Source organism: Ursus americanus, chromosome 16 (assembly GCF_024610735.1).
Source record: "Ursus americanus isolate L20-20 chromosome 16, mUrsAme1.1.p, whole genome shotgun sequence".
In the NCBI taxonomy this organism is placed as follows: Eukaryota; Metazoa; Chordata; class Mammalia; order Carnivora; family Ursidae; genus Ursus; species Ursus americanus.
The window spans coordinates 42,868,813-42,882,698 of NC_142142.1; the positions used below are offsets into that span (position 1 = coordinate 42,868,813).

The 13,886-nt window shown below is 54.2% G+C and overlaps 1 protein-coding gene and 1 long non-coding RNA gene across 3 annotated transcripts in view; one reads left to right on the forward strand and one right to left on the reverse strand.

Moving 5' to 3' along the window:
• Nucleotides 1–13,886, forward strand: part of KIRREL3 (kirre like nephrin family adhesion molecule 3) — a 532,688-nt gene that overhangs the window by 438,392 nt on the left and 80,410 nt on the right. For both annotated transcript variants that reach the window (XM_045798118.2, XM_087868289.1), the window contains exons 3-4: nucleotides 614–763; nucleotides 5,519–5,668. In XM_045798118.2, the coding sequence (XP_045654074.1) occupies nucleotides 614–763; nucleotides 5,519–5,668 (300 nt within the window). The remainder of the gene's footprint in view (nucleotides 1–613; nucleotides 764–5,518; nucleotides 5,669–13,886) is intronic.
• LOC148108794 (uncharacterized) overlaps nucleotides 1–13,886 on the reverse strand; it is a 108,903-nt gene that overhangs the window by 54,349 nt on the left and 40,668 nt on the right. The gene's annotated exons all lie outside the window — the stretch shown is intronic.

Consider the following 13,886-nt stretch of genomic DNA (forward strand, 5'->3'; position numbering starts at 1 on the left):
CCCAGGTGGTAGGGAAGCCGGAGCTGGGGTTGCCCCCCCCCCGGAAAGAAAGGAACAAAGAGGGTGTTCCTGCCCGCGTTGTGCCACACTGTACGAGCCTGGGAACCACTGAAACAATAATGTTTTCCCTGGATTCTCGGCTTTTTACCCAAGCCGCACTAGTCCCCTCCCCTCTCCTTGCCTTCTTGAGGCAACCCCCACAGGATGCTTGCAGCTGGAGGGAGCTCTCCTGCCTCTGCCCTGTTGTGAGAGGAGAGGCAAGCCAGCAAGTAAGAGCCAGCCCAGTGGAAAGTGGCAGAGCTCGTCCGGAGGGCAGTGGGCACGGCCTCCTTGGGGGTTGGAGGAGGCCGGATCACGGTGGGAGTGTGTGGTGAGGATTGATGAGTGGGGCAGCTGAGTGGCGAGCCAGCTGCTAAAAGCAGGGAATTAAGTGGGGGCAGGTAGGAAGCTGCTGCGGAGCCCCAGGCAGGACGTAAGATGCTGGGGGCGGTGGGGGGGTGGTTGCTTCTCCCCTGGGCCAGCCTCTGCTCTGCTTCTTAACTTGAAGCGAAGTCCTCCAGGCACTGCACTGCAACCTGCAAGTAACTGACCGCTGTGTTTGTCTCCTTCCTAGGCCAAGTATACTCCTTCAGCCAGCAACCCCAGGACCAGGCCGTGGTGTCGGGCCAGCCAGTGACACTGCTGTGCGCCATCCCCGAGTATGATGGCTTCGTCCTGTGGATCAAAGACGGCTTGGCTCTGGGTGTGGGCAGGGACCTCTCAAGTGAGTACCCCCAGACCTCCCCGGGAAGGCCTGGAACCCGTCCCTGCCGGACCCACCCACCCTCCTAGGGAACCCCCATCTTCATGGGCATTTGGAGATTAACTCTCCACGTTTCATTGTACATCCCCCCGGGGCAGAGTCAGCGGATGCAAGCTCTGGGCCCAGGATCCCTAGGACTTTGAGAGCCCGTCCGACTACTGGTAATGAATTATACGTCAACCCTCCATTCTGGTAGCCAAACCCCAACAGCAGAGCCCTGGAGGATCTCTTCAAAAGTCAAACACGATTCAGGGGCGCCTGGGTGGCACAACGGTTAAGCGTCTGCCTTCGGCTCAGGGCGTGATCCCGGCGTTATGGGATCCAGCCCCACATCAGGCTCCTCCGCTAGGAGCCTGCTTCTTCCTCTCCCACTCCCCCTGCTTGTGTTCCCTCTCTCGCTGGCTGTCTCTATCGCTGTCGAATAAATAAATAAAATCTTAAAAAAAAAAAAAAGTCAAACACAATTCAAGTCAAGGCAGATTCCTAGAAGTAACAGGTTTCTGTTTCTTGATCCAAAATGTATCCCCCACTTAAGTCACCACCTGGTTCTTGCTGGGCTCCCAACCATTAAAGGGAGCCAAAGAAATTGAAAACTCACAAAGGAACCCAGTTGGTTTTAGGGGTTACCATGTGATGGGAAGCAAAGACAAGGAGCGTTTAAAGTTCAAACTTCGTGGAGCCCACCCAGGCTGGTATCGAGCAAGATGTCCCGGTGGGCTCCCGTCGCTGGCAGCTGAGCTCCCCGGTTGGTGCGATGCCCTGTCACCTGTTAACCATTATGAATGTCAACCCTTAAGCTCACACAGATGTCTTTCCGATCCATCCTCTCCCCCGGGGGGGAAAAGAATAGAATCATCCTCCCGGTCACTCACCCATCAGCAATTATTATTCTCCCCTGGGAAGGGCAGGCATGTGACTGCTTGCGAGGCTTAGCATAACCTGGAAAATTCAGAACAAGGGATCTGGGTGTCCCCACCCCTGGGGAACGGCTGAGGGAAGAAGGAGGAGGGAAAAAAAAATACGTATTTGACCGAGAAGTAGCTTTGCTTCTCTCGTGGTATACAGCTGCAGGAAAATAAAAATCGAAGTGCACTCAGGAACATGATGGTTGGGAAATTAATATTTTAAAATGTGAGTTATGTCTTGCCAAAAATGTATATTGAAACATTATAGCCACAGTCAATAGCATCACCGGGTTTGAGTGCTGCAGCCCAGCTGAGCATGGATAAAATACACAATAATATCTCCAAAATATACTGTGCCGCCATAAAATTTAAGTATTATGGGAACCAGCCAATTTCAGGGGCTCTGAACTTCCTTACCCTAGAGAAACTGGGGGAATGATCTCACCTTCCTAAACTAGAATCACTCATGCTCTGCGTGGCTCTGAGCTTGGACCAGCATCGTTGCAAGCCAAGGAGGTGCTCTGGGTTCCTGGTCAGTGGTTTGCAGCCTCCGGTCAAGGACTGGGGTCTTTTTGGCTTGGTGGCCAAGAGGAAGCCCCGGGTCACCACAGACGTTCATCACCACATGCATAACTGACCCTCTGGCATCCAATTCCATGAATGGCTTTCTGGGATCAGGATTGGGTCCTGCTAAGTTCTGAGAGACAATGGGGTTCTGATGAACTGGGGTCTCTTTGCTCTCTGACTTGACTCCATGTATACAAAGAAGGTTGTCCATCTCCTTGCAAAGCCAATAAATTCAAATTCCTGGTATTTTCTCTTTGATCACCGATCCCCAAAAAAGCATCATGACGATAATGACAGAAACTCACATGCTCGATAAATACTGTTTGCTTGCCTGACAAGAAAGGGAGAGTGATAGATCTCGATTTCATTCAGCAAGTATTCACAGAGCACTCGATAACGGCACAGGTTTCCCTGTGGGGAAACTGAGGCCCAGAATTATGAGACTTCAACCTGCCTGGTTCCATCCTCTTCTGTTTTAACTTTATCCTTTTCTGTGTGGCCCAGCTCAGTGGACCAGGAATCATGCCCTCACTCACTGAAGACCTGTCTTTCTGGTCACCAAGGCTGGAAAACACTTTCGAAGGAAATGATTTATAAATGCATGCCCTCATATTGATAGAACATTCTTCTTCTAAGAAGCGCAAGCGATTCTTAAACATTATGTCATAAATCTACAATGATCCACAGGGAGAAAAAGAAGGATTGCCCCCTCTATTTGACAGGTAAACAAAGTCACAGTCGAGAAAGAAATTGAGTCAAATGTACACCCAGTCGCAGTGTGTGGGACCCCGGCACCTCACACCCAAAAAGCCTGACACCCTGCATTTTCTTGCTTCTAAAGACAGAGACCTTTTTGGCTGTCCCATCTCACTGTCATTTTTCTTTAAACCAGCATTTATAGACTCTTTACTGCGTGTCACGCACTTAACATGGATGACCCCACTTAATCTTCACCATGAGTCTACGAGATACTGATATTGTCCCCATTTTGCTGATGAGGAGACAGAAGCACGAAGAAGTTAAAGTAATTTAGCCAAGACAACAGAGTTAGGAAGTGATAGACCCGGGCATTTGAACCCAGGCACTTGGACTGTAGAACCCAGACCCCAATAATTTTGCCTTCCCTGAGCATAGCAAGAGAGAGTAATGATACTATGGAAGGAGCTAGAACTTGCTCAGAATCAATGCCTCTGGGCCTGTGTTTTCCAAAGATCCTGCCAGTCCTTGGGATAGCATTGCAGCTCGTTGGCTAATTAGGCAAATACAAACAAACCCATCACTGATGTTTTCAGCAGCTCATGAGAGCGAAATCCTGCTGCTGCTAGCTTGCAAGACAACAAAAACACAAGCTCCAGCCAAGATGCCTGCAGGAGACCAGGGACTAATCAAGGACAGCGGGATCCAGAGGCTGGGCCGGAAGGGCTGGGGGCAGTGAGCCAGCTACATTGAGGGCAAGCAGCGGGGAGAGGGCTGGGCAGGAACCCGTTTCCAGCCCCTTGTCCTGGCCCTGGGGAGAGCCAGCTTAACTTACCTGGGCTTCTTCCCAAAGCCCAGCAGAGGGCAGGAAGGGCGGGAAGGAGGGGAGGTGGTGCTCTCGGGGGTACAGCTGACTGCCTTGTGAGCATCTCTGGCCCGGCCAGAACAGCTGTGCAGGGCGGGGCCGTTTGATCGCACGATGGGGACGATGCTAGCCATGAAGCCATGAGCCTGAAGGGCTCAGCCACACAGGAAGCCCCCAGAATACATCCTGGGAAGGATCACAGCTATGTTTCTGACCAAGAATGGGTGCCAGTGGCCCCTGTATGGCTCACCCTGGGGGAGGCCTGCCCCACCTCTGCAAGACCCTTAGCTTATGATGGGAGGGACCTTAGAGCTCCAATATTCCATCTAGGATAGTAATCTGTTCTGCAGTACCCCTGACAGGTGATCGCCAACCTGTGCTTGAATGCCGCTACTAGTGGGGACCTCACTACCACCTCTGGCAACCCAGATCCTTGTTGGACCTTTCAAATTATATTAAGAATATTCTAAAGTATTTCCCTGTATTAATTCTGTCCACTGGTGCTAGTGCTATCCTTGGGATTTATGTGAACACATCTAACCCACACTGAGAGACGGGAATATTTGGAGAGCATTTGCATGCCCCTGTCTCTCTGTTTCTGTCTGTCTCTCTCTCTCTCTCTCTCACTGGCTTAAGCCCTAGTCTTCTCTTTGAAAGGCCAGATAGGCCAACCCCCTCTTCCTATGGCACATTTCTGAGAACTCACACTGTCCAGGCAAAGGTCTTTTAGAAAGAGGAGCGGTTTGGAGCTGCCGGAGGGTGGGCGGGCCTCTGAGGAGAGAAGGGAAGAGAACAGAGCAGGAAGCTGGGGAAATAGAGCTCAGGCAAGGGGACGATGGAAAAGAGATCCTTCTGGAAGAGACTAAGGAGGTCTAGGGCCCAAGGTCCGGGACAGGGGATCTGCCCAACCTGGCCAGCCACGACTTATATGGGCATTTATATTCACCATACACAGCAGGAAGGCCGATTAATGATTAATCATTCTCAAATTTTTATTTATCCATTATTCATCACCAGTAGTATAAGGGGCCCCACATTCCTAAGTGTCCTGAGTGCCTTGTAAGTGCTTAATCAGGCCCTGGGGTCTGAGGTGGGTAGTAGAAGTGACCAGAATAGGGCCCTTGATGGTTCAAAGTGGCCAGAGAATGCCAGGCACTGGTAGGGTGGGCCTCAATTTCTGCTTCCTGCCCATTCTGAACAAAACTTGCCCCCCAAAGTCATTCTTGATTCTTTTCCAGAGATTTCTCTTTTCTTCTCTCTCTCTGACTCTGTCTGCTGAGAATCGCAGCCTGGGTCTCTCTGTCTCTCTGTGTGTTTCCTTATCAAAATGCATGTCTGGTTGGTAAACCACAGCGCTGAGCTCACTGCTTACCAGAGCACTGACCCTGCTGCGTCTGCCCACACGTAGCATTTCCATCTCCGCTCTATCTTCCCTGATCATAGCTTCTCCAACATTCCTAAACCTACACACACACCCCCACACGCACACCCACGCTGCCCAATCCCCGGGAAGAGCTCTCGTTTTTGTGCTCCTCACACCCAGGTCAGGGCCCTGAGCATCGCCAGCCCTGCCAGCCTCCAAGACCAGCCCCTGCTCACATGTCCCACCACCCAGCCTGTTTGGCGGGAGTGCCTCCTCCACCTCTGGCCCCACCCCCCCCGACATGCCTACTGTCTCCACAGGTTACCCGCAGTACCTGGTGGTAGGGAACCACCTGTCAGGGGAGCATCACCTGAAGATCCTGCGAGCAGAGCTGCAAGACGACGCCGTGTACGAGTGCCAGGCCATCCAGGCCGCCATTCGCTCTCGCCCCGCACGCCTCACTGTCCTGGGTAAGAACCGTTGATACACGGGGGCCGAGGATGCTGCGGGAAGCACCACGCGCTCGGTTCCAGAAGGGCCTCCCTGCTGGGCAAAGCCCAAAGGGGTTATCACACTGGGCTCCAGCCGCTGCTGCCCCCACCGGGTCAGGACCCACTTTCCCCGCCAAAAAGGGGAAAGTGAAAGTTTCAGCTCTGGAAATCGGAAGGCGGCTGCTAACCGACCTGTGACCCTGTCCAACCCCGGGGGGTTTGACTCCAGCTTAAGGGGCTGAAAGGGGCTCCTGAATGCCCATTTATTCCACCAGGAAGCGTGTTCTGTACACATGATGGTTGTCAGGCCGTGTGCTAGGCGATGGAGATACGGAGAAGAATGTGATACGTCCTTGAGTCCGTTCTTTCTCCCCCTGGGTGCTAACAAAGCATGATTTCAGCATCCCTAGGGACCACGACTGCACCTGTTCCTTCCCCACCCTCTGCTGCTCCCTGGGAACCCTGGCTCTCAGCTGGAGAACCGACTGCCTAAATCATCCCTAGGAAAGTTTGTTTTGGGCTCTTACGCCAAATCAGACCTTTGCCCCCTTGGCCTTTCTTCCTCTTGGCTTCCTAGGAGACCAATGCCCCTTGGACACCCTGCCTGAGAGGTCCCCACTCCTTCACTCAGGCAGACCTGCCTGAAGACAAGGGAGAGAGCTCGCCCACCTCTTAAACAGCCCCCTTCTGATTTCGAGGTCAGGCCCTGTCGACTCCCTCCTCCAGCCAGCTGCTACTGAGGCCCAAGGCCCTTGAGAACCTAGCCGCACACAGACGGCATAAGAGGAGACATGGGCGTACGCTCTACAGTCCCTGTCAGAGCACTTCCCTGTACATTACCTCAGCAGTTCCAACGCAAGACAGTGGGACAGGGATTGTGCCCCAGATGAGAAACTGAGGCTCAGAGATGCCAAGGGCCCGGCCCCAAGGGTCTCCCGGCTAGGGCTCCAACGCCACCGCCCTGCCCCCTCAGTGAGACTCCGCCAGCTCCGGGTGGGACGGGGCACAGGCCGCAGAGAGGGGAGCCTGGGCTCCACCCTGCCTGCCTCTTACCAGCTGCTGTGAAGCTGGGACCACAGGGTCAGCAGCTGGGGGGCGGCCTCCTCACCTGGTGGATAAGGAGTGTGGCGGCCTTGATGAAATATTTAGGAGCGTGTCAGGTTATCTTCAGATCGACACGGCAGCACGCGGGGCACAGTATCCCAAGCACGACCGCGAGCCCCAGAGGACCACTTACCGAGCTGGGAGCTGGGCTTCTCAGGGACGGGAGGCAGAACTCAGGGCCGGCCCCCCAGACCCTCCCTCAACCCCAGAGTCTCCTCTAGTCTGCGATGAAGGAAAGAGGAAAGAAACCAGGGCTGGCAGGGCATGTAAGCTGGGACGGCTTGGTCCAGAAGGGCCTGCAGAAGAGTAATCAGGGATATGAAAGGGAGAGGCGGACATCTTCGTCTCTCCCAACGTGGAGGCTAAAATGGGAATGGGGGTACAGTGTGGTGTGGCGGTGTGGACACGAGTGGGAGGAGTTAGTGTCTAATATGTTTTCTGATTTCTGAGTGTTGTGCAATGTCAGAACAGATTCGTGCATCTCCACAGACAATTCCGTTCCCCACCCTCAAAATAATCTGCCTTCTGCTGTCTTGTCCCCCTTCGAGAAGGTACCAAAGAATGCTAAGTTGAGAAGGACCTAAGCACTGCCCACTCCTGACTTCACGCAGGACCTGAACTAGATGGAGATGCTTCTCGTCCTCATGTTCTCATCCTACCATCAGAGCTTTGCCCGGTGGCGCCCAGCCATTCACAGCCTGCCTCCCCTCTCCTCTCTCAGGGAGATAACCAAGCCCAGATTATTCCAAATGTTGTACAGATGAGGAAATTGAGACTCAGAGAGCAGAGCCACTCACAGCTTAATTACCACTCAAAATAGACCCCAGATTGTCCAACTCCAAACCAGTGGTGTCCACGTCCCGAGATGCCGGCACAATCTCCTTTGTCTGGTTGCTTCAGGGCCGGGCTGCTGAGAGCAGGGCCACAGAATCTCACCAGGACAGAGTTGGTTTTGTCTTAGGTCACATCGAAAAGGCTCCCCGGTCTTCCTCTCCTGTGGCCAGACCTGGCACAGAGCTGCTTTGTGTGGGGAAAATGTTTTACGAGTCTGGAAGGCAGCTGAAGAGGGGGAAGGAGGAGTTTCCAGGTAAACCCGGCAGGCTAGCCTCTGCTGGATTCCTGAGAGCTGGAAAAAGAGCCTGAGCAGGCATGTGTCCAGCACCCTTTCCTCAAAGAGTCCACTGACATCGGTCCTCCTAACAAAGTAACCCCAGGCGAGAAAGAGCTGCCCCAGGCTCTGCCTCCAGCCCCTCTTGATCACCCGGGGTCCCACCCCTGAGCTGGCCCTGCAGGTGCCCCCCCATCCTTGGCGGGTCCAGCAGGCAACCAGCCCAACTGAGTTTCTTTGCGGTATACAGCCCCACCTACTGCCCTGGAGAGAGGCCCCGCGTGCAGAAGCTGACCCAGCCTTCTGGAAAGGGAGCTCTGGTCTGCTCACGATGCTGAGTAGACAGAGCAGCAGAGGGAAGAGGGGTGTTTCTACTCTGGCCAGCCAGCTTGCCAACCAAGACCCCATCTGCTTTGCTGTGACATCTCAGCCCGGGAAAATGTCCCAGCCAGTTCCCCAAGGGAGGGGCTGCCTTCCCTGTGTTCCAGGAATGAGAGAGCTTCCTAATTTAGTCTGTATTTGCCTGAGATAGATTTTTAATTAAATAAAGTAAGAGCCTGATTAGAACCTGCGGAAGATGTGAGAGCAGAATCAGATGGTATTCCAGCAAAATTGCAAAGCAAACACTTTGGCTGGAACAGAGGGAGACCCCTAGGGGTCTTCCATCAAAGCACCAAGTGAGGAGGGCAAATACGAGAAATTATATAGCCAACAAATGTGCATTGTTAAAATATGCATCTGCCAGCAGCCTGCTTGGAGAAGCCAGAGGGCCAGCTCACAGAGCCCATGGTGCTCCAGGGAGGGCGTGGGGACCCAGCCCCGACAGCCAAGCCTAGAGTCACAGACACATTAATTAGCCTTGTGTTTCCAGCTCTCAAATGCAATCAGGCAAGGAGCAACTTGGAGCTGAGCATTTGCTACCCTGGGAGGCAGAGGGAGGGAGCTAGGGGACCAGGAGAGCAAGAGGGGGAAGGGACAGAGTTTGGGAAGCCGAGCCAGGCAAAGACTCCGGGGCCGCGGCCCAGGTTAATGGCCAGGCTGCATTCCCTCTGCGGCACAGAGGACCATGCCTTGACTCGGGCCTGGTCGAGACAGGCATCTTTCCACCTGCAGAACGTCTCGAGAATCATGGTACCCAGAGCAGCAGACTTGGAGGCAACAGTCATGGTCTTGCCATTAACCAGCTGTGTGATCTTGGCCCTGATACTCCACCTCTCTGGGTCTCAGTTTCCTCATCTGTAACATGAAGGAGGTTGATCGATAAGATGGTCACTAAGAACTGTCGGGCTCCCAAAACGCCGTGACTTCTACAATAAGGAGCCCTGCTTGCGGCACCAAGTAGTTTAGGAAGATGGCCCATCCCCCACCGGAGCCAGAATTCACATGGAGACTGAGGCGCAGAAGGTAATAGAGTGTTTTGTGCAGCACCCTACTTTGATTCTGGAGAGGGGAACTCTCAAAGTCCTGCCCAGCCCTGGGATTCTGGACTCGGCTCTACGTCTTAACCCAAGAGTCCTCCCTCTGTCTGCAGCTTCCCTGCTTTCCGAGCCATGGCTGCGGGCACTCAGCTTAGCAGGACATCATAGGACCCCCGTGGACGTGTGCAGAGCCGGGGTATAGCAGGCAGAGTCAGGGGCTGGCGGCAGAACCCCTACATGCAGCTTACTCACAGTGTGACCTTGGGCGGGGTCCTTAGCGCTCCCACGGAGGCTCTGGTTCAACTCTCTATAACCAGCACTTAGTATACGGTAGGTCCTCAATACTATTTGGGGTTTTTTAAATGAATGAATGAATGAATGAATGAATGAATGAATGAATGAATGAGTGGAGTTTCTCGTTCCTCATCTATAACATGAGGATAATAAAAATACAAATCTCCCAGAACTGTTGTGAGCACCAGACTAACACACCCCCCCAACTAACACACACACACACACACACATACACACACACACACACACAGACACACACACACAGGCAGACTGCGTCCTTCTCCCACCTGCAGGGACCCCAGGGTTGACAAATATCTCTACTGCTCCAGGGCCAGAGCCGTAAGGACAGTACTGCATTTGATCTTGCTAACCGCCCAAAAATTTGAGAATCGAGGAGTTGGACAACCCAGATCAGGGAGGAAATGGAAGCCAAGGTCTTAAACAACAAATATTTCCTGAGCACCTACTAGGCGCCAAGCACTGAGCTAGGCAAGTAAGGTTCATCGGTCAGTGGAAGGGAAAGCCAGCCCTGCCCTGGTGAGCCTGTGTTCTAGCAGAGAGAGAGCCAGTCAATCAGCAGTAAAGAGATTAAACAAGCACCTTGCGTCGGTCCGCAGGACGTTGGATGATAACGACCACTGTGAAACCGAGAAACTAGAGCAGGGTGAGGGGGATTGGAAGTAGGCAGCGGAGGATGGTGGATGGCGGGTTAATTATTTAAAAGGGTGTTTTCCCAGTCTTCCTCCCATTTCCCTCATCTTCCTGGCCCGTTCTAATATTAACTCTGCTGTCTTGTGGCTCCCATTAGAAACAAAGCTTTCTAAATCAACATGAATTATTTAATGATGGAGACTAAGTCAATTCAAATAAAGAGGGCGTCTTTAAAGTGATGTCAAGCTCCAGACACTGACGGGGCCAACAGAGAAGGTCCGGACGGGTCCCTGAGTTTCCAGAGCCACGAGCCTCCTCTGTATCTCTCCACCAGGGCAGCTGTAGGGCCCGGGTACCCTAAGTGCCTGGCATTGGCAGCACCCCCCCAATTCCCAATCCCCTCATCCTTGGGGGAGTGGGGGGCAGGGTGGGTCCAGAGAGAGAAAGTGAATAGCTCGGGTCATCCAGCAAGGGAAGGCAGAGCTGAAACACGGCCCAAGAGCACTGGCTTTTAAAAAGGGTCTTCCAGAAACTGGTGGCAAGAAACCCAGCCACAGGCTCCCTGTCAGTAAGGGACAGACCGACCTGTTCTTCAGGGGTGAGAAAGCACCCCAAAGAACAGAGCCCAAACCCTCTCTGAAGCTTGCCCTCTGCTTTCCCTCCAGCCCCTGCTCCAGCACCCCCTTTGCTCCGGGGACAAGAACCAGCTCACAGCTCCCTCCACTGCCCACACTTCGTGGCTTCATGCCTGTGTGTTGCTGCCTGGAATGTCCTTCCCTCCTTTCTTCCCTTGGCCCACTCTTGCTCCCCTGTCGGGATCCATCTTGGACATCACCTCCTCCAGGAAGCCTTCCCTGAACACCACATGGCCTGCCTGTCCCACTCTGTGCTCCCTTAGCCTTCCATCCACACCTCAGTCACAACACTCAACACATGATCTTGCAAGGAACCGTTTCCCTGTCTGTCTCCCCCAGTGGGTCTCTAGGCATCCAGCCCAGCGCAGCCTGCAGGCATACACTGGGTGCTCAGCAATGCTCATCATGTAACCGTAGCAAGAGGGCTTGGGGCAAACTGCAGGGAGTTTGCACTGCACCTCACCGCGGAGAACGGTACCTGGCAGATTCTGAGCCCCACAGTTGTGTCATATTGTGCCATGTTGTGTCGTGTTGTGTTTAGAGGGACAACGAGGCTTCAGGGTAACATCCCAGACTTTGAAAGCCAGATGGCCAACGCCGGAAATCTAGCTATGTCACTTTACCAGTGCTGCGACCTTGGAAGTGTCCCCTGCCCGCTGTGCCTCAGTTTCCTCATAGGTAAAATGGGGGTATAGTCCTCCCTGTGCCCATAGGGTCCTAGAGAGGATTTAACGGGATAATTGATAGAAGACATTTCTCAAAACAGCGCCCGGTAAGCGGCAAAGCCCAGAAGCCCTGGCTGTTACTATCATACCCGTGGCGGTTGTTACTACTATTATTTTTGCCGTGCTAAAGCAACACCAACAAGCAGCTCCTCCTTCCTGGGGGGTCGGGCTCTGCGTCCTCGAGAGGCTTGGCCAACCAGCATGCAAGGCAAAAAGACACGAATCCTGAGGGCCCCTCCCGGCCTCGCGCGCCTGGGAAGACAAGCAGAATTGATTTCCTTATCTCCTTATTAAGCGTGTTTTGCCTGGGCCCCGGCCTGGTCTTAGGTGCTGTTTCTCATTTGTGCTGTGTGCCTGCTTCCTGCCACATTCATTACCCTGCAGTCACCCTCAAATAGGGGCAGCAAACAAACCAGAGATGGGAGAGAGGAGCAAAGGAAGCATCCTTATCTCCTGAAGTTCCAGATGGGAGCCGGGCGTCTGAGCTATTGTGCACCTCAGCCCCACCCCCCCAGCTCCCACCCCTGCCACCAGCTCCTTCCCACTCCCTTCCTGCCATTCTGCCCTTCTTGGGGGCCCTCCTCCGTGTCTCTTGAGCCACTGCACACCCCTCTTGGCCCTCCCGATTTAACTCTGCTTACCTGCTTTGGCAGGTTAAAAGGTGAGCGTGGCCTGAGGGCACTGAGTTACCTTAAGGTGACTACTAGTCTCCGACTTCGAAATTGCATTATAATATAATTATATTCTATCATATTGAGGGTAGTTAGCCATATGCCCCCCTGAGTAGCTGCCCGCAGCAGTTGTCGGTGGCAAGTGGAGGCTGGGGGGGAGGCAGTGATGGAGGGTCTCTCTGGAGGTCCCTGTAGTCACGGGGTCAAGTACGTAGAACACTTCAGAGCTGGGCCTTCCCTCCTGCTGCCCCCCAATAGTCTCCCCCTGGTTCTCTAATCTGCCATGGAAAGGAATGCCTGTCCCCCACGGCCTGACACCCATCTCCCTGTCCTTCATTTCAACCTCAGTGTCAGGACAACTTGCAAGGCTCCAAAGCGTTCTGGGGTCCATCAGGGATGGAGGCAACCTCAGTGCTTCCCTCTCGGCCTGTATGTAGGAGGCAGAGGGCAGGCAGGAAGTGAGGAGACCTGATGCCAGGGCCCCCACCCCTGCCTTCCCCTACCCAGACCCAGCCAATGAGAAGAGAGCTAACCGGCCTATTTAGGTTGCCTCGCTGGAGTGGCCCGGAGGCCCAACACTGCCTTGGGCTGGAGGCAGCATCCCCAGTGGCCAACCGAGGGCCAGCCCCTCCCCTCCGCCTTCTAGCATCTCTTGCTTTCAACACCAGCATGAGGGAAGTCAGGAAGATTCTGTAGGAGCCCACTGGGTCTGCTGCCCATGCAATGCTCTCAGTCTCCTGCTCCCCACCCCCACCACCCCATACATAGTTCTGCTGACCCCTCAGGGTCCCCATCACTCCATGCCTGAGGCTCCGCAGGCAGCCCCATGCCCCTGAAGGGTGCCACCGTCATACCCAGGGCACTGGCACTCCTCCAGGTTTAAGCAGGACAGGGACCCTCACCTGAAGGCTGGAAGACACGCATCATTGCCCCAGGCCAGCCACTGACAATGCAGGCCCAGGCCCTCGCCATGAGACCCGGGATAGTGATACGTAACCATCTCTGGACCCTCTCTCTCCCCCTCTCTCTCTCTCTGATAAAATCAGGAGCTGGGAAGAGGAAGTGCAAATCCACACCACAGTTTGACTGTGATTCACCTTCATTAGACGGTGGTTTGGGGGTCGGGCCTGGGGGGCATTGTTCCCATTGTTCCCTGGCGCTGAGGAGCAAGGCTAATAGTTCTCCCACTGCTTTAACCAAGCGTGACCCTGGGAGACACCGAGCAGACTGCACTACTCAGCAAAGGGGAGCGTGAGCTCAGACCATGGAGAGCTGCAAAAGTCAGGACCTTGATCCTCTGGCGTCCAACCTTTGCCATTCGGCAAGGAACCAGCAGCTTCGGGAAGTGAGAGCACTGCCCTGAGGGGGCCGTCGCCTGCTCTGCCATCATGGGGCTGCTTCCTCTGCCTTGGGCCTGGCTTCCCACATCCCTTCCAAGCCCAGGCGAGAGCCCACTTGTGTCCGGGTGGCTTGCCGGAGCCCTGTCAGGAAACCCGGCTGGCCACGTACGAGGCTCCCTGTTCATGCATCAGCTGTAGACACACACAGACACCTCACCTCAAGGACAAATGCACGCGCGCACACACACACA